The sequence below is a fragment of the Rhineura floridana genome, chromosome 7, assembly GCF_030035675.1.
Source record: "Rhineura floridana isolate rRhiFlo1 chromosome 7, rRhiFlo1.hap2, whole genome shotgun sequence".
NCBI lineage: Eukaryota > Metazoa > Chordata > Lepidosauria > Squamata > Rhineuridae > Rhineura > Rhineura floridana.
The window spans coordinates 151,644,942-151,670,536 of record NC_084486.1 but is presented as its reverse complement, the minus strand read 5'-3'; the positions used below and the strand labels follow the sequence as shown (position 1 = coordinate 151,670,536).

General features: G+C 46.2%; 1 protein-coding gene across 3 annotated transcripts in view; it reads right to left on the bottom strand.

Annotated features, from left to right (window-relative positions):
* Positions 1 to 1,194: 1,194 nt before the first annotated feature.
* TPRG1 (tumor protein p63 regulated 1) overlaps positions 1,195 to 25,595 on the bottom strand; it is a 364,459-nt gene continuing 340,058 nt past the window's right edge. For all 3 annotated transcript variants that reach the window (XM_061637612.1, XM_061637613.1, XM_061637611.1), the window contains exons 5-6: positions 11,617 to 11,770; positions 1,195 to 1,404 (exon numbers count right to left, since the gene is read on the bottom strand). In XM_061637612.1, the coding sequence (XP_061493596.1) occupies positions 1,210 to 1,404; positions 11,617 to 11,770 (349 nt within the window). In that variant the 3' untranslated portion in view covers positions 1,195 to 1,209. The remainder of the gene's footprint in view (positions 1,405 to 11,616; positions 11,771 to 25,595) is intronic.

The following is a 25,595-nucleotide window of genomic DNA, read 5'->3' as shown; positions in this document are numbered from 1 at the left end:
CACAGGGAGGCCCGGAGGGTGATGACAAGATCTAGGGCCTTCTCAGTGGTGGCCCCCGAACTATGGAACAGTCTCCCCGAGGAAGTACGCCTGGCGCCGACTCTGCTCTCCTTCCGGCGCCAGGTCAAAACCTTCCTATTCTCTGAAGCATTTTAAATTACACTGATTTAATTTTAAAAATGTTTATTGTGTTGGATTGTTGCTTGTATTTTAGTATTGTTTTGTTATTTATTGTATTTTTATGCTGTTTTATGTTCACCGCCCAGAGAGCTATTGCTAGTCGGGCGGTATATAAATTTAATAAATAAATAAATAAATAAATAATAATAAATAATAATAATAACCTATATACGGGGAGGGAATTCCTGAAGCTCCCACAAAACCAGCATTCACTTTGGAAGGGTCTTTTACAAAATGAGAGATCTGGCTATATTGCTAGCTTGCTTGAATCACATATTATTGAATAATACTAATGTGTAGTGAGGTGGGAGCATTCTTGTTTGTTGCAGTTTATGATTTTTTGTTGTTTGCATACTTTAATATGTATATCAAAATACGTTGATAATAAAAAAGACTGCACCCATTCAAGCTGTAGGGATGGGATGAGGTGGGGAGATACTTTAATGCTCCTTCCTTTCCCCCCCATACAACAAACACACAATTCTCCCTGCATGTAGGAGGCTAACCTTATCCCCTATCCCTAATAAGTGCATTGTCTATGTGTAGGGAAAGACTGATAGAAATTCACCGTTTCCAACTAAGAAGAGCACAGGGTGGATGTCCTACACACACTTCCTATAAAATCACTTGCTTCTACAGAACTGCCATTCATTTCAACAGGTGTAATATTTCTGGACCCCAGTGGTTAAATCTTGACCCTTAAACCCAAGGAGGCTTTGCCACTGAGGAACCGTAGCTCAATGGCAGAGCATCTGTCTTGCAAGCAGAAGGTCCCGGGTTCAATCCTAGATAGGCCTGTGGAAAGTTCCTGCTTGAAATCTTGGAGAGCTGCTGTCAGCCAGAGTAGACAATACTGAGCTAGATGGCTTGACTCCGTGCAAGGCAGCTCCCTGTTTGCTAAGATGCAGGGTGTGCTGCGTCTCACAGCCATTAATTAATAAGCCCCCATGCTGTTTGGCAACGTTTCAGGATGTAGAAAAACACACAGAGACATTCACCACAAAGGAAAAATCCCCAAGTCGCCATACTTCAGAAGCCAAAACTCCCCCGAGCGAGGGAATAACCCAGCTTGTTTCGGTTCCCGAGGAAAGACATCAGCCCTGTGTAGGTCTCTATGAGGATGGGCTCGTTGGCTACAACGACCCTGCCAGTTTGGCCAGGTGCAGGATCCGTTCTTTGGGCATTCTGAACTGCTTGAACCAGCTGAGCAGTGAAGGTGGGTATCTAGAGAAGAACAAGAGGAGAATTCAGCCCGACTGGCCACATTTTGCCACAACACCAAACGGGATTATATAAATTGTAGCCTAATATACCATTGATTTATGTAGTGTCATCTAGGGAGGAACGCATCGGTCACTTTCGGTTCTCTCCGGTTCTCATTGTTCCAATCTTAAATTCAGTTGTGCAGCAATTTGCAGTTTTTGTTGAAAAAAATCCTCAAGAAAATTATTCAGCACTGTAGTGTGAATTTCTCCCACTAAACACATTTTTGTATGCAGTTTTGTCTAATGAAACTTTTGCAAGCAATTTCTCCTGCTTTAATGCATTTTTGTTTCTTATTTTCATTGACATATTCATTTTAATGCACACTTTACCCCTAATATGTGTTTTTCTAAACATTGCTCAGTTGGAGAGCTGCTTCACAAAATTTGGATAAGTGCGAATTTTGAAGGATGGCTGTGTTTGGTTCTCATATTGTTTTGGAAAGTGAAAATTTGATAGATTTGGGTTTAAATGCCAACTGGATCAGATTTCTTCCCCATTCCTAGTGTTGTCATAACTTGCTGGCAAAACACTTGCCTTGCATATAGAAAGCTCTGTCTTGGGCAGCTGCATTGCGCAGGTGGTTGGACTTGATGGCCTTATAGGCCCCTCCAACTCTTCTATTCTATTCATGTCCCTCCAGTTAAAAACAGAGCTCAGAAAGCAGAGCTGGGGAACTCCTTCTGATTGGAGAAGAACCTGGACAGCCAGCACCAATGAGAGTAGACTACAATGTGTGAGATGGACCAGTGGTAGAGCATGTTGCTTTGCATGCAGAGCATCCCAGGTTATGTGCTTCAGCACCTGCTGAAGGAGTGTTCAGAGAAACCTCTGCCTGAGTCTCTGGAGAACCACTGCCACTTGTAAAATGGGAGGTGGGAAAGAGAGAAAACAAGCAGGTCTTGAAACGGTATAGTCCCAGAAAGCATGACTGATGGTGGGAACATGTCAGGAAAAATGTTTCCAAGGAGGTTTCTAGTTAGCTGATTTTGGCATCTTAAGACTGTTGGACTGCTGGTGGATTAGGGCTAGTCTTGCTGATTTAGATGCCTACTTGCTGGCCACCTGCTCAACTTTTCGCAACTAAATTGATGGCATTTATTTATTAAAATAATGTATATACTGCTTTTTATTTTGAAAAGAAATTCCAAGGTGGTTCACAAAAATAAATAAAACAACTATAAAATATAACAATAAAACCAGCTAAATAATATAAAGTTAAAAAATAAATCAGAGTAACTGAGAATGCTGGGAACTGGTGTAATATGATAAAAACAAAACAAACTGGGAATGCCTAACCTTGCATACCCTTGCCTGGTCACTTGGATCCTCGGGAAAGACATTCTAAATAATACGGTATGTTCCCAAGTTTCATCTTATTTCCACTAAGAACGGGGCCTTGAGTGTGGTGGCACCTGGCCTTTGGAATGTGTTTCCAATGAACATCAGGCAGACACTGACCGTACTGGCATTTAGACTCCTGCTTAAAGTTCATCCATTCACCCAGGATTTCTCTCATGGGTGATCCAGCTATGTTTGATGTATTAAGTGGTTCCACAGAGTTTGTAATCAAATCTTATTATGACCTTATCTTATCATTGATTTCACCGCCACAATGTTTTTTCTTGATGTTGATGGTACTGGAATTTTGGCAAACAAATATATAGAAATAAAGATCTCTAGCACTTCGCTTCTATCCAAGGATATTGAGCCGTTGTGGAAATCTTGGGGAATGACTCGATCAAATCAGGAGAAGGCAGGGACAAATCTATATCAGTTTCTCATTTTTTCCACTGAGAAGTTCAGTTTGCTAATATATATATATATATTAAAAAGTCCTCATGAAAATTCAGCAGCATGTTAGCAGCTAAGCATCGTAGCTTGATTGGAACTGACTGGGCAATTCTAGTTATTTTTTGTTTCTTTCATTTCAGAAAGACAGGCCCTTGCACTGAGGAGCTTGCAGTCTCCATGTAGGCCCTGAAGCTGTGTGTGTGTGTTGTGAAAAAGAGGCAAAAGCAACAGGAGAGTTAATTGTGAGCAAACTGGCTCCATTTCCCTCAAATGACAGCCACCCTTTGCCCCCCCCCCCCAAGTTGTGTATCTCTCTCTCTGTTTATCCTTGAGCACTTGGCAGCTTTCCACGGGGTCTGTTTGCCTGCATGGTGTGTAACTGAACACTCTTTGTGTTCCTGGCATTCTGAGGATGCTTCAGTGTGTTAGAAATCGCTCCTGTTTTTAATTCTTCGTCTCTGGATGGGGACAAGAAGTGTCAGCATCTTTTATGTGCATCCGAATCAGGTCTTGGAAGCTCCTGAGACCTGCAGCGCTGGAATGAGGTCTGTGAGGGGGAATCAGCTTTAACCCCCGTGGGTCTATGCCACGTTTCCAACGTGGGGAATGTTGCTTGGGGAGGGGGTGAAAGAGTGGTCAAAGGACAAGCGATGATGCCTGGTTCTCCGGTATTCACAGCAGTGAGGCGATAGGGATTCAGTTACAAATGTTATTTGCTGCGGATGGCCAAGCATCTGCTAGGCAGGCTGTTGTTTTCCTTTGGTTGCAAATTCTCACAGTGGCTGGCTGGCCTTTGCCATTCCTATCAGGGTATTTTTATATCATGGGATGCGGGCATCTTTAGCAGTGAGCACCACAGGAAAAACATGTTTCAAGCTCCTCTTTAAGGATGAGGGAGGAATTCAACGCAGTTTTTGCATTTATAGGTAAAACTACCTAATTTGCCCTTTCTGAAACTATAGGTGAACTGGAACACAGACATCCTTTCCAATTTGAACTTCTCTGAATTTTTCAGTGCAGTTCTACGAACAAATAAAGTGATCAAAAATGCATATATTAGGGTAAACTGTGCACACAAATGAATATATCAGTAAAAATAAAAGACAAAATGCAATGTATTAGGGAAACGCTTTGCAAAAAATGTGTATATTCACTAATAGGCAAAAACCCTTGCGGTTTAATATCTGTACCTATAGCCAGCAGATATTTCTATCAAACTTTAAAAAGCAGGGAAACTGGGCAGCTACAGTGAATGCACCAGGGGAGCAGGAGACCTGGCCTCCTCTCTGAGATATTGGACTGCCCTACAATCAAGAGGAAGGGGATAGGAGGGAGGAGGAGGGGAGGGGAGGTTTGATCGTTTGCATGCTTTGGGGGTTCAATGGGATTTACTCCTGCTTAGGATAGGTGAAACTGACCTGGGGGAGAGGCAGGGGGAGGGGCGTGGGAGGAGGGCAGGGAGGAAGGGGGAGGGGAGGAGATTGGGTGGGTGGACATTGGACAGAAGGGAAGCCCCTTTCCTTTCCAAAAGGAAAACATTGTGAATTGTATCATTCTTTTTCAGGGTTTCCCCCACCTTTTTATTCTACAGCAGGTACATGTCGTCTCTCACCCAAACTTAAACCAAAGCTCTCCCTGGCCACATCCACACCAGACCTTTATTCCACTTTAGACAGTCATGACTTCTCCCAAAGAATCCTGGGAAGTGTAGTTAGTGAAGGGTGCTGAGAGTTGCTAGGAGAGGCACTGTTCCCCTCACAGAGCTTCAATCGGAGCAGCTGACTGTTAAATCACTCTGGCTATTGGAGCTCTGTCAGGGGAATAGGAGTCTCCTCTCAGCTCCCTTCACAAACTACACTTCCCAGGATTCTCTGGGGAAACCATGCGAGTCTGGCTTTTAGAACACTGACGGTTCTTACTGAGCATGCTCAACATTATCATTGAGTTCAAGCCAAAAAATCTTAAATTAATTAAAAATCAGCCAGGCATTTTAAAAAAAATTTAAACTGCAGAAGACAAAGGTCAGAGTATGGGGCAAGGTCAGTAATAGGATTACAGGTACTCTGTGAACATGGCTGATTTTTAATTAATTTCAACAGATTATGAGAACTCTGACAGAAAAATATCCAAAAGGTGTCTGGTTTTTTTCTCTCTCTTTATACACTTTGAACTCTCAATTCTCTCTGATTGCTTTGTGTATCACCATGAACATTTAGAGGGTTGTTAAGCAAGTGTTTCTGAGTTCAGGACTATAAGATTGGTAAGGTTTTGTTTTGAAATGAGTTTATGGGAAGGCTCAGAATGGCATGGGGGTATTTTCAATTTATCATTGCAGAATGTGAAAAATCCATGCTGATTATAATACACAACCACTCTCATGACTGTATAATTAGGCAAAACTGCACACAGAAATATGTATATTAAGAGAAATTTGCACTACAATACTGATGAATTCTCATGAGGACCTTAAAAATTAGTGCCACAAAGTAATGTGGAAATGTAGAGAACTAAATTTAAGACTGGAAAAATGAAAAACTGAAGTTCATATATTCAGCCACACCTCTGCTTATGGGGGAACTTCAGGCGTGATAAATCTACCTCCATTTTTACTATAACCTCAAGATTCTCTGTATATCAGTTGCTGGTAATTGCAAGTGGGGAGAGTTGCTGTTACATTCAGGTTCTGCCTATGGGCTTCCCAGAGGCATCTGGTTGGCACCAATGATAGCAGATGCTGGACTAGGTGAGCCCCTTTAAGCTGATCCCAAATCTCATGGTCTTAGAGCCGCCAACCAGAGCCAGCCCAAAATGATGTTGCAAGGGAACTTCTGCATGCTTAGAACTGAAGAAAAGGATGCCCCTGAACACCCACTCAGCCAAGGTATTTGTTTTTAGGACCAGAACTGATCTCACTGCCCTTTCACACCAGATCTACGCCTGGTTGCTTCCTCTTCAGCTTTCTTCTTTTCAGCAGCAGCAGAGCGGCCTGCCTTGGCGTTGTGCTCAGCAGTGTTGTGGCAAATTCAGAAGTGCAGGGTCCCTTCCTGATAGTCATGCCATGCCCCTGTCACAGCCCTTTCCGCTTTCCCTTGCTCTCCGTAATCTCTTGCAAGTCTACAGTCCACTGCAACAGACATCCCTAGGAGCCAATCAGCACGCTGTGGGTTAGCTACTGAAAAGAATCTCCTCAGTGGCTGACTCACTTCCTTTCCCTCTGATTGGCTCCAGTCAGCACAAAAGGACAAGGACTCTTCTCCATGGCTAACATACTCCCTTTTCATGCTGATACATACATAGGGACCTGGCTGGGACCCTGCTCCCAAGAAATTAATGGGTCTTTTTTGGGGGGGGAAGACTTTTTATTGTTGCAGTTGTTAAACCGTTGTGAGGGTTTTTTTAAAAAAAAGAACACCTCTTGCCAATCTACTGAAGATCACCCTGAGATCTACCAGTAGATCTCCAATTTACCTTCTGCCCACCCCTGATCTACATTACTCTTACAAGTCCAGTAGCCCTGCCAGAGCTTGGGATCTATTCCTAGGGTTGCCAGCTGGTGGCTCCAGGTCAGTGGGGCTGTCGAATCCGCTCCAGGTTTTAGACCGAACTTTCAAGCCGCTGAAAGCACCTTAGACAACTCATTGAAAGCTCAGACTAAAAGCCGGAGTGGATTCCACTGCCCCAAAGACCTGGAGCCACCGGCCACCACCGATTGCTAGCAGTGATTCTATGCCCCCTCCCTTGGCCCTCTGGGCAACTAACCCTCCTGGGCTCCTAGAGAGCAGCCCCCTCCTGCCTCTGGGCCTTCTGTGAGGTGCTTTTTCCTGCCCTGGTCCTCCTTAGCTTCAGCAGCCCATCTCCACCACCCACTTAACTCAGACTCCAGCATTCCAATCATTATTGTCATTTTATTAGCTTTCTTACCTGTCTCTCTTCATGAGGCCCCCTCGGGGGGGGGGTTACAACAATTTAAAAATAAAATATTAACATCAGTTCAACAAAAAAGATTTACTCATTCATTCTATACATTTGCATCCCACCTTCCCACTCAAGATACTCATGGCAGCTGACAATGGAAATAAGTCCAATGCAATATAACACAATTGTAATGACAGCATTGAATACGCGAAGCAGCAGACCTTGCTTATCTCCCGCCGCCCCCACCCTGTGCCAGCATCCACCTCCTCTTGACTTTAAGCCCCTGGAGGTTTCTCCAGAGCCCACTATCTCTTTTCCCCGTCCCCTCTATATTTCTGCTTCAGTCCCTAGGGCCTGTGTGGCATTTTCATTTCAGGTGCTCTCCCTTCCACTGCAGAAGCTGGGCTGCCAATATTCTGACAGGTTCCTCCCCTGAGCAGCAAGAATGTCATGAACATCCCATCCCATCCCATCTCAGCTGAGCCAGTTGGAGCCAGAGGCTTCCCTGCCACGAGTGCATTACAATATTCTTGCTATCATAACGAGCACACCTGAAAGTACCAAGCGCAAGCAACAGAGACGAGCAAAACTTTATGGAAAGGTGTGCTCTGATAGGCCAACATCACTTGGATGTGAAAGTAGGTCACCCTTCTAATGTATGCTGTCATCACAGAAAGGTCATTGATTTGTCATCTGTAGATGCAAATCTTTGGAGACAGGCGTGCCAAGGCATCATCCTGAATGGAAATGTGCTTGGGATTTTCCTCAGTAATGTCGCCAACCAGGATATGATGCACACACTCTTGAGAAAGGTGAGGGCACTTTGAATTCCAAGTCATGCTACCTCTCCATGCCCCAGAGCCCCAGCCACAGCCTACCCTCTGCCTCTTTGCTATTGCTGCCTCTTTGCTATTGCCTCAGTCCCTACACCTCTTAAGCCACCCTTAGCCAACCTGGTGCCTTCCAGCTGTTCTGGACTACAAGTTCCAGATGCCTAGGGCTTCAACCTTGCCTCCTGGAGTCCTCCTTCCATTGACCCCGCATCCTCTACTCCTTCTTTTCCGTCTCCTGCCTCCCCCATTTCCTTAAGACACTGTCTCATTCAGCACAGAATGGGTCTTCTAAAACACTTGGACACTGGTGGCTCCAAAGTCAGAGGAACAGTGAATCTGCTCCGGGTGTTAGTCCAAACTTTTGGACTAAAATCTGGAGTGGATTCACTGCCCCACTGACATCGGAGCTATCAATCTCCACTGCTTGGAGGATTATTTAAAAGAAAGCCTTCAGATGCTAAGGGGCAGGCCATAGCACAGCGGCAGTGCATCTGCTTTGGTGCAGAGGGTCCGAGGTTCAATCCCCCGTGGCATCTCCGGTTAGGGCTGGGAATATCCTGAAACCCCCGTGAGTCACTGCCACTCAGTGCAGACAGTACTAAGTAGGTGGACTAGTGGTCTCTGACTCAGAGACCAACCCAGAGTGAGGGGCTTCCCAATTGAGAGGCCTGCCGCTAGAAATGCCCCCACAAAAGACATGCTTCATCCTCATTGAAATATTTTACTGATTTTATCTGTTTTTAATAATGGGTTTAATGTATGTTTGGGTGGTATTCAATGCTAGTCCTATTCAGAATAGACCCATTGAAATTAATAGATACGACTAACTTAGGTTCATTAATTTCAATGAGGATATGACTGAGTAGGACTCAGTTGAAGACAACCTTTTGTTTTTTGAGTGGTCTGTGTACTTTAACCATGTTTCATGTATAATTGGACTTGTACACTGCTTGAAATTTGCAAAGTGCTGGAGAATTATCATGAGGATTTAAAAACATTCGCAGATTGCTGCAGAAATGTGAACTGAATTTAAGGTTGGAAAAATGGGGAACTGACAGACCTTTCCATCCCTTGGCTAGAGCCATCCTTGTGGGGCAGTCCCTGCCTGGTGGTCACCCCCAACTCCAGCTAGGCGACAATGATGGCCTGGCAGGCTCTCTGTCCTCCTTGGAGGTGCCTTGAAAGGTGACAGTGGGATGGACCCATAGGAAAGCAAAAGCCACATCGCCGTTGAAAAATGTAAACAGCACCACCACGTGCATTTGTGCCTCACATTCTGTTCCCCTTCCAGAGAACCAGAGGTACTTTTTGCCTGGGTTTGCTGCAGAACACCCAGCATGTATTTGGGATTATTAAAGACAATATTACTCATAGCCATTCAAGCTAATGAAAATGAAAGGTTCGGGGGTGACCTGACAAGTCAGAGGCTTAGGTGCAGTTCCCTAGTTACTCTCCACAAGAGCACTGCCCATAAGCCACCTCCCTGCTTGCCGTTAAAGTCTGCAGGATTATTAACAGTTCCTTCGTCCCTTGGAGCATGAATAATTCCATTCTTGCTAAATCGGATGTTTTCTTGAAACCACTTGTGCAAGAAATCCATCCCCTCTCATGAAAGAAAAGCCCTTTACTCTCCGCCCCGCCCCCCCCCACGCCCGCTAGGAGCATGTGGGAAAAAATTGAAAAGGGACAACTTTCAAATGTTCTCCAAAGCTGGATTAAAGTGCTTTGAGATGACAGTATGCCCCTTTGAACAAGCAGTTCTCCGCTCACTCTGACTGTGTTTTCCACAAGGGGATCCAATTACTAACATTCTTTTAAGCCAGAGCACAGATGGGAAGATAATTTAGGGAAGAGAAAATGCTGTTTATAATCTGAACGTGTGGTTTTAAATCGATGAGTGCGGAGCTCATATTTCACTCTGCGTGGAGAGGGAAGTGTTTGCCGCTCACTTCCTGTTTACATTAAGGGACAAGGAGTCAGACCATCATTGAATGATCTCAATTTCACACCGTGATATATACCTGATACCCACCAGTGCAACCACAAACCCCTCAATGTCCCCTGGGTTTCTCCATTTTGTATTTTCTTTGGAGGACCCTCCCCCACACACAGGCCTTCTCTACCCCGGGTTTTGCTACAGGTAAGGGGGGGGGAGAAAGAAATTTGGATTGGTTAACATTTTAATGCAAGCCTACCAAATCCACATTTTCCAAACCAGTATGTGAATGGAAAATCCTTTGAAATTCACACTTCTCTGCATTTTGTGATGCACCAACAAAAATGCGGGAAAATGTATATATTAGAGAATATAAAATAACATATATAGATGCACTATATTTGGGGGACCTGCTTGCAAAAATGTGTTTGTTAGTATACAAAGTGAGTACATTGTGTTGGTTTCAATTTATAAGTTGCCTTTTTATAAGGAAAATTAGCCTATAAATGATTTTGAACTATATATATATATAATTTATTTTAGGAGAAAGGTAGACTAAAATGCTGGTGAGTATTTGTGAGGACTTTTTAAAAATCTTCAATAATCACAAACTGATGTGGAAATGTGGTGAACTGAAGTTAAGCTTGGACAAAGGAGAAACAGAGAAGAACTGAAGGCCAGAATCACTTTGACCTGTGCACACAGCTTAGGGCCGGTCCAAGCTGCAGGAGATGGTTGCTCCTGTGATTCTTCCCCAGAACGTTTCTTCCAAAGAAAAGCTGCAATTAGGAATGGGGCATGGGAGTCAGTGCTTCACCTGTCTGCAGGCACCCTATCCCAAACTGCCCTCCCCAAATGGCTTTCTCACCCATGGGTGAGGAGGGGGTGGTTCTCAAGATAAGCTGCGGGGGAGGGCTGTGCATGCTGTCCTGAGCTCATTGCCAAAAGACTGGGATAAGAGTAAAGCTATTTTTAATTGTTATTATTAATAAAAACACACCTGCAAGACTGCAAACAGTGGGAGATACCATAGAAGTCATATTGTCAACAGAAGCCATCCCTTGCTTTGCATGAAAACATCCCATACATCCAGGGTGGAGGAACATATGGCCTTCCAGATGTTGTTGGACTCAACTGGGCTGGGAATGATGGGAGTTGGAGCCCCGGGTTGGTGCAAAGAAGAACATTAGAAGAGTCCTGCTGGATCAGGCCAGAGGTGGCCCATCTAGTCTAGCATCCTGTTCTCAGAGTGGCCAACCAGATGCCCACCAGGAAGCCTGCAAGCAGGACCTGAGCACAAGAGCACTCTCCCCTCCTGAGGTTTTCAGCAACTGGCAAATGGAAGCATGTTGCCTCTGATTGTGGAGGGAGACCACAGCCTTCACGGCATGGGAATCTGTGACCTTCTAGGTGTTGCTAGACTGTAACTCCCATTAGTCCCAGCCAGCATGGCCAGTGTTCAAGGATGACGGGAGTTTGTGTTCAGCCAAAAGCTGGCAGGCATCAGCTTCCCCATCCCTGCAATACATTTTCATTCAGCCCAATGTCAACTGGAACAACAACATCAACATTTCACCTTGGAGGGTTAACACTGTAGTAAGAAAACAGGGGTATATGTTAAGTAATTGTACCCTCAATATTACAAATACCCTCCTTTTATTTGCCACATTTGCTATCTTATTTGCTATGGCTCACTTGGCAGATGGTGCTAAACCTCTGGTTGATGTTCTTCACTGGATGCTCTGTGAACGTTGCATAAGGAACATCGGTGGACCAGGGGTTCCAGCGCGAGAGGAAAGACGGTTCTTGCTGTTTGTCCCAGAAGATCCTCAGACCTTCTCCTTCTCTCCTAGAAAGTGAAACAGTTCAACAGGGGAGGAGGATTTTTTTATTTTGGCAGGCAGCCAGAGGTGGGCACTGTGATGGACTGAATGTGGAACTGGGGCCTGCAGGACTCCAGAGAAGCAGCAAGAAACTGATATTGTTATGTAAATAATTCACAGCTGAAACAGTGACGTGGTCTCAAGCCTACATTACAGCACCAGGGGAAGACCACTCACATTGCTGTAGTGGCTGTGCCTTGTTCCGGTCCTTCTCACATCCGCAGGGTTGTTGGTTGTCCTCTCAGCCAGCCCTCGGATCTCCAGGTGCTGCTTTTAAATGCCAGATCAGTACATAATAAAACCTCCCTCGTCCATGATTTAATTGTGGATGAGGCAGCCGATCTGGCATGTATAACCGAGACCTGGGTGGGTGAACAGGGAGGAGTCAGCCTTTCCCAGCTTTGCCCACCAGGGTACTCAGTTCAGCATCATGGTAGATCCGAGGGTCGGGGAGGTGGGGTCGCTGTGGTCTACAGGAGTTCCATCTCACTCATCAAGCACCATGTCCATGTAGCTACTGGTCTGGAGTGTTTGCACCTGGTGTTGGGTCAGAGGGACAGACTGGGAATCTTGTTGGTGTACCGCCCACCGTGCTGCCCAACGGCTTCCCTAACTGAGCTGACGGAAGTGGTCTCGGAGGTGTTGCTGAGATCCCCTAGACTATTGGTACTGGGGGATGTCAACATCCATGCCGAGGCTACCTTATCTGGGGCGGCTCAGGACTTCATGGATTCCATGACAACCATGGGGCTGTCCCAATATGTCAGTGGCCCAACACATACATCAGGGCATACTCTAGATCTTATTTTCGCTACTGGACATGGGGATGGTGATCTGGATGTGGAGAGTTTTACATCTCTCCCTTTGTCATGGACAGATCACCGCTTGCTGAAGTTCAGACTTTCAGTGGCTTTTCCCCTCTGCAAGGGTGGGGGACCTATTAAATTGGTCCGCCCCCAGAGACTAATGGACCCTGAAGGTTTCCAAAGGGCTCTGGGAGTTTTTCCGGCTGATAAGACTGGCGCTCCTGTCGAAGCCCTGGTTGAACTGTGGAATGCGGAGATGACCAGAGCTGTTGACACGATCGCTCCTGCGCGCCCTCTCCTGTGTAGAGTTCATACAGCTCCATGGTATACTCCGGAGCTGAGAACGATGAAACAAGATAGGAGACGGCTTGAGCGGAAGTGGAGACGAACTCCCAATGGATGCAATTATGAGTTGGTAAGTGCTTCCAACAGACTGTATTCGAAGGCGGTGAGGGCGGCAAAAAAAAACATTTCGCAGCCACTATTAAGTCATCTCTTTGCCGCCCAGCAGAACTTTTTAGAGTTGTCTGAGGGCTACTTCATTCTGGCCCTCAGGACATCTCAGAGTCATCGGTGGCCCGCTGTGATGAGTTTGCTGGACACTTCCAAAATAAGATCTCATGCATCCGTCGGGACTTAGACTCCCAGTTTATAGCAGTTGACCCTAGTGAGGTGTCTGGAGCACAGTCTTGTCATGTTTTATTGGATGAGTTTCAGTTTGTTCAGCTCGAGGACATGGACAAGGTGCTTGGACAGGTACGTGCAACCACTTCGATACTGGATCCTTGCCCCTCTTGGCTAATAAAAACTAGCAGGGATGGAACAGCTAGTTGGGCCAGGGAGGTGAAAAATGCCTCTTTTCGAGAGGGAGTGGTCCCTGGCCCTCTGAAAGAGGCGGCAGTGAGACCACTTCTGAAAAAACCTTCCTTGGACCCAGATAATTTCAACAGCTACAGACCAGTAGCGCATGTTCCATTCCTGGGCAAGATCTTGGAGCGAGTGGTTGCTGGCCAGCTCCAGGCACTGTTGGATGAAACCAATTATCTAGATCCATTTCAATTGGGTTTCAGGCCTGGTTTCGGCACTGAGACAGCCTTGGTCGCCCTGTATGATGACCTGTGTCGGGAGAGGGACAGAGGGAGTGTAACTCTGTTGATTCTCCTTGATCTCTCAGCGGCTTTTGATACCATCGACCATGGTATCCTTCTGGAGAGGCTCGCGGAGTTGGGAGTTGGTGGTACTGCTTGGCAGCGGTTCCACTCCTACTTGGCGGGTCGTCTCCAGAAGGTAGTGCTTGGGGAACACTGCTCGACACCGTGGGCTCTCCAATGTGGAGTCCCGCAGGGGTCGGTCTTGTCTCCCATGCTTTTTAACATCTACATGAAGCCATTGGGTGCGGTCATCAGGAGTTTTGGAGTGCGTTGTCATCAGTATGCTGATGACACGCAACTCTACTTCTCCTTTTCATCCTCCTCAGGTGAGGCTGTCAATGTGCTGAACCATTGCCTGGCCTCGATAATGGACTGGATGAGAGCTAACAAACTGAGACTCAATCCAGACAAGACGGAGATGCTGTTGGTGCGGGGTTTCTCTGATCAGACGGTGGATATATACCCTGTCCTGGATGGGGTTACACTCCCCCTAAAGGAGCGGGTTCATAGTCTGGGAGTTCTTTTAGATCCTTTCTTGTCACTGGAGGCTCAAGTAGCCTCGGTGGCACGGAATGCATTCTACCATCTTCGGTTGGTAGCCCAGCTACGTCCCTATCTGAGCAGGGAGGACCTTACATCAGTGGTACATGCTCTGGTAACCTCGTGATTGGATTACTGCAATGCGCTCTACGTAGGGCTGCCTCTGAAGACAGTTCAGAAGCTACAGCTCGTGCAAAACGCGGCTGCCAGATTGATAACAAGGACCAAACGGTCCGAACACATAACACCTGTTCTGGCCCGCTTGCACTGGCTTCCAATTTGCTTCCAGGCCAGATTCAAAGCCTTATACGGTGCGGGACCACAATACCTGTTGGAACGCCTCTCCCAATATGAACCTGCCCGTACACTGCGTTCTACATCGAAGGCCCTCCTCCGAGCTCCGACCCACAGAGAGGCTCGGAGGGTGGTAACAAGAACTAGGGCCTTCTCTGTGGTGGCCCCCGAACTGTGGAATAGTGTCCCCGATGAGGTGCACCTGGCGCCGACGCTGCTGTCTTTTTGGCGCCAGGTTAAAACCTTCCTCTTTTCTAGGGCTTTTAATTTAACTTAATTTAATTTTAAAATGTGCTGTAATTGTTTTTAGATCTTTTATTCTCTGTACTTCGCTGTATGTTTTATTGGATTTTATTGTATATTGTATTGATTTGTTGTTCACCGCCCAGAGAGCTATGCTAGTGGGGCGGTATAAAAATTTAATAAATAAATAAATAAATAAATTGCATTTGTAGCATATGAGGATGTGAGAAGAGCCTGCTGGATCAGGCTAATGGACCAGCTAGTTCAACCTCTGGATCTCACAGTGGCCAACCAGATGCCCAGGAAGCCTTCAAGCAGGGCCGAAACTCATTAGCGCTCTCCCCATTTGTGATTCCCAACAAGGCATACTACCTCCGACACTGGAGGAAGAACATAGACATTGTGGCTAGTAGCTACTGATAAGACTTGTTCCCCTCCATGAATTTGTCCAATCCTCTTTTAAAGTCATCCAAGTTGGTCTCCATATCTACCTCTTCGTGGAGGAGAGGGTGTTTTAGGGGAGAGACCCTTGACTATCACCCTCCTTCACAATTCTAATCAGGACAGGCTGTAGAAGGGAACACAGAGCATCTCCCCCACTAGCCCCTCCCATAAAACACATGTGACCTTTTTACTCTGCAAAATCTCATATTGCCTTACATTGTCTTACATTAAGAACAACAGCAGCCGCAATCTAGGTTGGACTAGAAGCCCCCACTTCCACACAATATGTCCAAGGTGGCAAGGCATAACGAGATGATCCCATGATGCTCAGCTCTCATGAATGCACTGTTTGGTTTAAGTGAAACAGGAACAGTTTGTAGTCCTATTTCTTAGCAAAGTATATATGCACTGGCGGAATTGAGAATAACCAGTCCCACACCTTCCTCTCATGCACACTAATTAATTTGAAATAAACAAAACAGGCAGTCTCCTTAGGTAAAAAGTATAAAGAAGGTTTACTCACGACCTTTCATATGTTTAGGAAACATAGGCTCTAGCTTAGATAGAAAAAATAGAAGTCTTAGTCCATGGTATTGGTCATCTTAAAAGAGAAGCGTGTGTATACTTCTCACTCCCTGAGCTTAATGGAGCATATGCAAAAAGGATCAATATCCCCTAACAAAGGAAAGAGGAAGAGAAGGTAAATAACCCCACCCTTTAGGAAGTTACATCATGGTAAACAAGCATACCCTCCAATTCTAGCTAGAGGGGACATCTTCCTATCAAAGGGGGTGGCATGCAAGCTTGCTTAAACCCAACATGCACCACAGGTGTATGGGAGCATCCAAGCCCTACACACACACACACATCCTGAAACACTGCTCCCCACCTCTGCTAAGTACTGCACAGGGACCCCCTCATCCATGCCAGGATATGCATGGCAAGCTTGGAGGTGTGAAGGCCTTGGGAATGCATGCTGTCTGTGACATAACTGAGGTGTCCTGGGCCCCATTCAGAGCATTTCAGGGAATTTCCAAATGAACAGGCCCTCCCCAAACCGCTGAGATGAGCCAGGCACCATCTTTGAGAAGAGACAGCTGTGTGAACAGTGATTGGGACAAATTAAGTATGGACATTGTTGGCATTTGAGAAGACATTATGGCAGGGGTGAGGAGGAACTGCAACCTGGCCGTTTGGTTTGGCTCACCAGCTCCCTACCCAATTTCTCAGCAGAGGAATCAGTGTTGCCTCTGAAAGGGAAGAAACCCACTAAGAACTCCACAGAGTCTGGAGTTACGTAGTGACCTCTTAGCACAGCTCTGCTGCTGCTATGGACGGAAAAAAACAAACCTCACAGAGTCCGGCGATGACGGTGGTGATGATTATGGAAACGTATAAATGTAAAGGAACTAGACTGCATGGTTGGTTATAAGTGTGTGCGTGTGCATGGAGGAGGGAGTTGCCTTTTGGGAAAAAAATGTATTAGTAGGTACACGGAAAATAATTCCTGCTGCTTTTTATTTTTCCTTAGAACACTCTAATCTTTAAAAAGGGCAGATTCGATGTGAAAAAAGAAAAGGGGGAGTACAGGTTTCCCATTTCAAATATAATGGCTGAAAACCTCCCAAATATCTCTACTGTGGGTGCCACAACTCTGGCTTGAGTTTGTATTGTCTGTGGAAGCTGAATAAACCCTTTCCAGCTCCCTCCCTGGGACAATTCCATAAGCACGGGCTCCATCACAGCAAGTTCCAAGTTCTGCAGCAGGAAAAGGAAAGGCATTGCAGGGACAAAAACATGGTTCAAGCTCAGGCTTCTCCATTCAAAAAGCACCTGGTTCTCAACAGATGAAACCAAAAAACCAAAAACCCACATCTCTCCTGCACGTTTGCTAGTTTCTGATATTTAGTATTTTGACACTTGAGCTTTGTCTCCTCTGAGTAATAGCAGAATCCAAACCCAAGATTCACGGGGAGGAGAGAGTTTGGATTCAGTGGATCTTGGGCTTTCCTGGCTCAGCCAAGGCTACGGCAGCATAAGTCCCTCACCCTGGCTCAGCTGGTGAAACGTAAGCCTCTGTAATTTACACCAATGTAAGTCCAAAACAGGGGCATTCTGTAGGCATGGCAGGACTGGGATGGAGCAAGAACACCTATTCAAACCTCCTTTCATCCCACTCACATGACTTAGCAACCCAGTGGACCTTAGCTGGCAAAAAGGTTGCTGTAAGTCAAATTCCTCCTGAATGGAATTTGGAATAAGGTTAACTTACACCAGCTTTCTGTAGTTAAGATTGCTGTGCTAACTCTCTAGCTAGCAAGTGCCTGTAAACATGATGGTGGGAACGCAAAGGTACCACAATCACTGACCCTGCAGAGGTGTCCCCCTACTATTGGCTTGATGGTGTCTGGGATAGGGAGTTTTCCCTCCACCCCTCCTCAAAGATTGTGACAATTGCGACCCTTTTATTTTCTCCCATTAAAAAAGTGAATAAATTGCATTGATTCCAGCTGTTATTCATCTTGTGATTGTTCCTTCTTATAAGGAGCTCAGGTGTTATCCCATTTTATACTTTAACACTGGCGTCTCCAACACGGTGTTCATGAACTCCAGATTGCCCTCAGACAGTCCCCTTGGTGCCCACCGTGTTTGTGTGTGTGTGTGTTTTCTTGGGGAGGGGTTGCCTTTTGGGAAAGGTTGCTGTTTGCTTCTTTAATAGTGTTTAATTTCTTTTGGACTGTGTGTAGGAATTACCTTGGAAACCCAGTATGACATTGGAGCATTTAGTATGATTAGTGCTGAAATGCAATAACTATGAAATGCATAGATAGTTTGGAAATTACTGGCGATATGAAGAATGAGGTAGTAGTTTTGACATAAACAAGAATGAACCACTGAGATATATTGCTGTCATGTAGCAAACAACAGCAACAGCAACAACAACAACTCAAAAGCATCTACTCATTCATTGTCAGCATTTAGCAGATCTGTAGCATGGAGAGCATATTATGCGTAGAGAAACCTTTTGGACTGCAGCTCCCATCAGCCCCAGCTAGCATGGCTGTGCTGGCTAGTCTGGGGCTGATGAAGATCTGGAGGGCTCCAGATTGGCCGAGGCTGAACTAAAAGATCCGAATCCTTGGAGAGACTTCACCTGTTGACAGAAGACAACGCTGTGCTAGATGGGCCAATGGTCTGACTCAGTATAAGGCAGCTCCATGTGTCCAGCCACTGGGCCATGATCACTCAGAGCCTGAACCCCAGAATGTGCTCTGCCACTGAGCTGTGGAGGAAATGCATTGAAAGCGATAACAGCCAGCGAAGGAGAAGCGATTAAACTGGAAATTAAAACGGCATCATCAGAGAAATAAGTTGACCAAGCGCACCTATCTTTCTCAGGCTTTCTTTCTTGCCTTCTCTAGTCTTTTCCCAAGTTCACCATCTTTCTTTCTTTTTTTTTGCAAACACGGTTCTTGCCTCCTTAACCTAATGCTCTAGAGGAGTGAGCGAAGCAGTTTTGCTGACTAAAGAAGGGCAACGATGGCTTCCATCCTCTTTCTCTGCTGGCGTCTCTGCTTCCCCTCGTTACAAACCTCAGAGAGCGAATTAAACATGTAGCCCAAGGAGGCATGCTAAGATTTACGAGGAAATGCAGACGCTAATTCTTGCTCTGGAGGCTGGTCGTGGAAGTACGCCAGGGAGAAAAGGGGAGCAAACGTGGAGACTGAGGAGGGCTTTTAAAAAAGCAAAGGAACAGAGAGGCCAAAGCCTTTCCTCACCCCCCCCCACAAAGGCCATCCATCCCCAGCAATGCAGAATGCTGCCCTCTGCACTTGTTTACATATCGACACAAAGGAAGCGGAAAGTTGGCACCTTGGAGGGCAAGCGAATACTGGTGGGGTTTGCTGATTGAATGACATCAGGTGAAGGTTTTTTTTCCATAATGACAACTCAGTCCCTGGAGACGCTGGCACTGAGTCAGACAAAGCGAGATTTCTTTTTTTCTTTTTCTGAGTGTGTTTACAGTTCTATCCACAGCCTCAAGCTGTTCCAAAACCAAAAAGCAGGTGCTGCCTTTATGTGCTCTGGAGTCACCTGGCTCCCAACCAAAACCTTCCAAAAAGCTTTCGGCTCGACCAAGTTAACTGTGTGTTGTTAATCCTGCGCTGTGGTACATGTGGGGGGGGGGAGATATGGTTGAACTCTGAACCACTGATCCGAAAGGGACAGTGAGGGCCTTCACCAGGCTTGGGGAACCTTTTCAAGCCTGAGGCCCACATTCCCTCCTGGGCATCCTTCTGGGGGCCAAATGCCAGAGGCAAAGGCAGGCAGAGTAACAATTGTGAATTTTGCCTTTGTACAGCAGTACACACACCCTCCTTTATCCTCCTTTCGGGCAAACAGTATCAGAGTTCAAGGACGCATTCCAGCCAGGCAAAGACACTCACGGAGGCTACAAAGCAAGGCCAGTATGGGGAGTGGCCTAGGGAGAGAACCAAGGGCCAGATAGAGAGAATTGGAGGGCCATATTTGGGCCCTGGCTCAAGGTTCCTTGTCCCTGGCCTACACGGTCAACTCAGCACCCTCTTCAATATCCCTCTAACAAATATTAACTCAGACAAGGTAAGTTTGCAAAGACACACCAGAGACCTCAGCAACGTAGCAACGTGCAAGCTAAGCGTGCAAAGGAGCTGAGCTGAGTTGAGTACATAGCTCTATCTGTAGGGAAGGAGGCAAGCTTTCAGATCACATTGTTTCAAGCACAACACTTACGAGACTTTTTAAAGTTTTTTTTTTTAAAAAAACCTAAATAAAATAAAAGACATAAAAGGTCCTGCTCCTCATAACTGCCAACGTGGCCTCTGAAGGAGTAAACTGTCAAAGCAGGGACAGAGATGATATGAATGAAGGAAGAGGAAGAGAGGAGGAAAGGAAGAAATAAGGGATTATCATAGAATCATAGAACAGTAGAGTTGGAAGGGGCCTATAAGGCCATCAAGTCCAACCCTCTTCTCCCCACTTTCCTCTTCTCCCAGGCATTTTAGCATGTGTTTTAAATTGTTTTAAATTTTTAAAATGTGTTTTAAATTGTATATTTGTTTTAATGTTTTTGGTTGCTGTAAACCGCCCAGAGAGCTTTGGCTATGGGGCGGTATACAAGTGCAATAAATAAATAAATAAACCCCCTGCTCAATGCAGGATTAGCATTACATGAACTGAAAGGAAGGAAGGATTATTGTCCTACAGAACAACGTGGGCTTCAGACTCTGTGTGAAGTGGGTAAGGGAACCACTGGACCAGAGAGCAGATAAACTGTATAGGTAGTGGAGTAGGAATGACCCACTGGAAACTGTTGTTTGGGGCCATATGAAATGTACAAGGAAGGAAGAAGATGAAGAGAGCAACACAGGTCAGAGGCTGTAGGTCAAAAAGGTTTGCAACAGGAAATCTGCACCTGATAAGAGGCCAATGATATCCACAGCACAGTTTGACTTAAGCTGCATTCACGTTTTGTGGCAAAACAAACTGCCCCCTTCCCCTCAAATACATTAAATTAGTTTTATTATATCAAAGATCTTCTTGCTTCTTCCAAAATTCCTCAGATGTTTTGCCAGAGTTAGACAGTCTGAATTTGCCTTGAAATTTTGCTTGAGCCCAAATCTCGTTGCAGCTTCAGCCAAAATCCATCAGGAGATCCTCCAGCAGAATTGGAGAAATCTGTGCTGTGGGAGGGTCTGACTCAGCCTTCCCCATCCTGGTGTCCTCCAGATGTTTTGAACAACAAATCATGTCACCCCAGCCAGCATGGCCACGTTGGCTGGAGCTGTCCAGAGCTGTCACCAACAGAGCATAAGAAGAGCCCTACAGCTGGATAAGGCCAGCGGCCCATCTAGTGCAGCTGCCTGTTTCCACAGTGGCAAGCCAGATGCCATTGGGAAGCCCATCGGTGCAATGAGTGCAAGAGCACTCTCCCCATTTGTGATTCTCAGCAACTGGCATTCAGAGGCATTCTGCCCCTGACAGTGGAGATAGAACATAGCCATTGTGGCTAGTAGCCATTGATGGCCTTATCCTTCAGGAGTCTGTCTAATCTGTTGTAACTCGCCTAGAGACCGTTGGGTATCAGGCGACCAACAAATGAAATGAATAATACTATTTATTGTTGTTGTTGTTGTTGTTGTTGTTGTTATTTCCTCATTTAAAGCCATCCATGTTGGTGGCCATCAATGTGACACCTTCATGGGGATCCCAATCCAGGAATCACCAAAAAGAGCCATTGCAAGAACTAGATAACATAACATGTGAATCATTTCTGAAGGCTTGATGAGAATCCTTGTGGTTTGCTCTTCCCTTCAGTCTCTTTGGGTCAATAACGCTCCCTCCTCCTTCTCCTTGCTTCCCCTTTCTCACGTGCTGGTTCCACCTTCTTGGGTGATGCAGCTTTGAGAGATGCTGCAGAGACTGCACCCTTCAAGCGACGCAGCCAAGGAAAATGATAATTACAGTCCTCAGCAGCCCAGTTTATAAGGCAGCATAAATACCATCACAAAATCAAAGTGGGAAATGAAGAGAGGGCTTTACTAGTGACTTAGTGAGATATTATTCAAGCTTTTGAAGAGTATTTTTTTTCCTAAGAGAGAACTAGAATTAATGAACCCTCGGGAATTCACAAGTCCAAAATATTCAAGGCAGGCCTAATTTCCCCTTTACAATCTTCCTCCTCATCCTGTCCTGGAAGCTGGATCTGACACTACCACCCTCTTGCCAGCACTTTCATAATCAGAGGAAACATTTTCTGTTTTCTCACAAGAGTTAAAAAGTTAAACACAAGCACTTTGTCCTTACCACCATGGGGAAGGATGGTGGATCCTCTCAGTGGTAGACGATCTATCTTTCATGTAGGTCCCAGGCAGTGGCGTCACTAGCAGGAGTGCGGGGGGCTGCGGACCTCTGGCATGTGCCCTCCCAGGGGCATGGACGAGGTGGCTGGGCCTGTGTGTGTGTGTGTGCGTGCGAGTGCGCTCGAGGCCAACCACCCCCGTCCATGCCCCTGGGAGGGCGTGCGCCGGAGGGGCACCCAGCCGGAGAAGGCCTGGGAACGCCGGCACACCTCCCTCGCCCCGCTGACGCTGCTCCCGATCTCACCCGCCTGCCTCCGAGGAGGGCTCAGCCTTGCTGGGCAATGGCAGGGGGCGGGGCGGCTCTGGGTGTCACCCCCCTCAGGGTGTCACCCGGGTGCAGTCTGCACCCTCTGCACCCCAGTTGTGACACCCCTGGTCCCAGGTTCAATCCTTGGCAGCCAGGCCCGGAGCCAGCAGGTGGCCAGTTCAGGCACTGGCCAAGGGCCCCTGTGGCTGACAGGGGCCACTGCAGTTAGGGCATGGAGCGTGGAGGTCCCATTCCAAAATGACGGCCAACATAGTGTCATCGGGGTGATTGCAGATTACCCCCCATGACCCAACGCTGGCCCGTATCATGGCATGGTTGCCATCCCGGGCAATACCTCCGCTATGCAGTTGGCATGGACTTAAATAGGCCCAGCCATGCAACCTCCCACACCACCACACCTACCATCAGCCAAGATCACTATCAAATCATAGATCACATGTCTCCATTGATTGAATTATAACAATCATGGTTCCAGTGCTTTCCAGCACAAATATGCACTGCACAGACCCTTGTGGATCCTCATAATTTTTACATGGGATCCCCCTCAAAACCACCTTCCAGTCATGAATTACCTGTGTGTGCACGTACAGTGTTCTGTGATTTGTTGGTTTCCTTGTCATCCTTTGTAAAACATTCTTTGACCATCCATGCCTTGGATCAAGCTCTGATTTTTACTCTGCTACTGTAAGCTTTAATTTTATGATATGGGGTTTTATGATAGGGGGGAGCACCCTGTGTAAAATTATGCAAATTATGCAGATTAAAAAGGATCCATTTTAATTCTACTGTACCTGACTTTGCCCATGACTCTTTGAAAAGTAAACAGCCTGCCTGTGTGTTTGTGTTTTCTGTCGGTCTGGGGCTGGGGGGGGGGGGAGAAGTGACCCATGGAATGGGGGAGAGAAGCAACCAGAGGGTGCGATTCCTACAGTTGTTACGATGACCCCAGAATCCAGCAGTGATCAAGTCACAGAGCTGGATGCTGCAAATCTTCCAGCTAAGGAGCTGGGTCCAGTTTAAGCCTCTGAGGCTGCTGTTTGGGACAGGCAGGCCACTGAGCCTGAGGTTAACAGACAGCAGCCCACAGAACAACTTTCCATAGCACCAAGGCCTATTGGGCCAGAACCAGGACTGTCACAGATGTCTGTCCATTAACCTGAGGAATCAAAGGCTTTCCACAGTCCCTCAGCAGAACAGTGAGGGTGCTTGGCGGGAGGCATCGGAATAGAGGAGAGTGCCGGTCTGTGGTCCAGAGGGTTGGCCCTTTAAGAATCTAGGTTCTCCCCAAGGGGGCGGAGCCTTGGAGAGGTATTCTGGGGACAGAGACATAGGCTGCGCACATACCATACACTGAAAGCACATGATGTCCCCCAAAGAGTCCAGGAAACTGTACTTTAACCCTCACTAGGGATGGAAAGATCAGCCAATTCCTGTTCCCTTCCGTTTCTCATTTTTCCAATCTTAAATTCAGTTCTCCACATTTCTCCAGCACTTTGTGAATTAAAAAAAAATCCTTATGAAAATTCCCCAGCATTTTAGTGCAAATTTCTCCTAATAAGCACATTTTTGTATGCCATTTTGACTCATATATGCATTTTTATGACACTTTCCCCTAAGATATGCATTTTTGTAAGCATTGGTTGGTTGGCAAACTGCATTGGAAAATTCAAACAAGTGCAAATTTCGAAGGATGGCTGTGTTTCGGTCCTCATACTGTTTTGGAAAGTGCGAGTGTGATAGATTCCGCTTGAAATGCATTGAATTTCTCACCCATCCCAGCCCCTCACAGAGCTTCAGTTCCCAGCACCCTTAACAAACTACAGTTCCCAGGATTCTTTGGGGGAAATAATGTGCTTCAAATGTATGGTGTATGTGTGTATATGCAGCCTTAAAAAGGCTCAGCTTGCTTTCAACCCTTGCTGGAGTAAGTTGTTCACTTGGAGCTGTGGTCTTGCAACTTGTGACCCACCTTGTTGTCTGGGCTCTGGCACCACCACAGGACAGTGGGTCTCCTAAAATTCCAAATATGCCCATGGGCTCAAACAGTTGGCAACCCCAGACAGAGAGAGAGAGGTCCAGTGCCTCAGCTGCACCTCCAGCTTCACATTTACTTGGCAGAAGCAGAAATGGCTGGCCAGTTTAATCTCCTACAATGCCCATAGAGCTCTGCTGTGTCAGACACTCCTGGCATTGTGGGAAAATAAACAGGCTGCCCAATGCTACCATCACTCACTCTGTCCATGGCCAGAGACTCATTGACTGGCCCTATGGATGGGGAGAAGTTCTGTTTGGTTCACATTTAAAGCTGAATCTATCAAATCCACACTTTCTGAAACAATGTGGGAACCGAAATGCAGCCATCCTGCGAAGTTCGCACATATCCAAATTTTGTGATGCAGCTCTTCAACCGATGTTTACAAAAATTAGGAGAAAGTGGGCATAAACATGAATATAGTAGTGAAAATAACAAAACAAAAATGCACTGCATGACAAGAAATTGCTTGCAAAAATGTGCACGTTCGTCAAAACTGAATACAAAAATTAGGAGAAATTCACACTAAAATGCTGAATAATTTTTATAAAGATTTTGTTTCTTAAAAAATTGCAAATTGCTGAATTTAAGATTCAGGGCAAGGCCATGGCTCAGTGGTGGAGCATCTGTCTTTCATTGAGAACGTCCCTGGTTCAATCCATGATGGCAACTCCAGGTAGGGCTGGGAATATCCCCTGCCTGAAACCCTGGAGAGCAGCTGCCAGTCAGTGCAGACAATCCTGAGGAAGATGGACACCATAAAGCAATGTCCAATATCCCTAAGCCGTAGCGTAGTGGCAAGTTCAGACGTGCCGCGTCACTTCATGATCGGCACAGCCATGCCCTTCCCTCTTTTTTTGCTGCTGGGTTGTTCATGCCTTCTACCACAATAACAGATGTCCCTAGGAGCCAATGAGCATGAAAGGGGAGTGTTAGCTACTGAGAAGAGTCTTCTCAGTGTCTGACTCACTTCATTTCACTCCAGTCGGCTCCAATCAGCAGGAAAGGACAAGGAAGCATGCTAGAAGACTCTTCTCAGTAGCTGATACACTCCCCTTTCGTGCTGATTGGCTCATAGGATGCTGGAGACATAGCGACCCTGCTCCCAAAA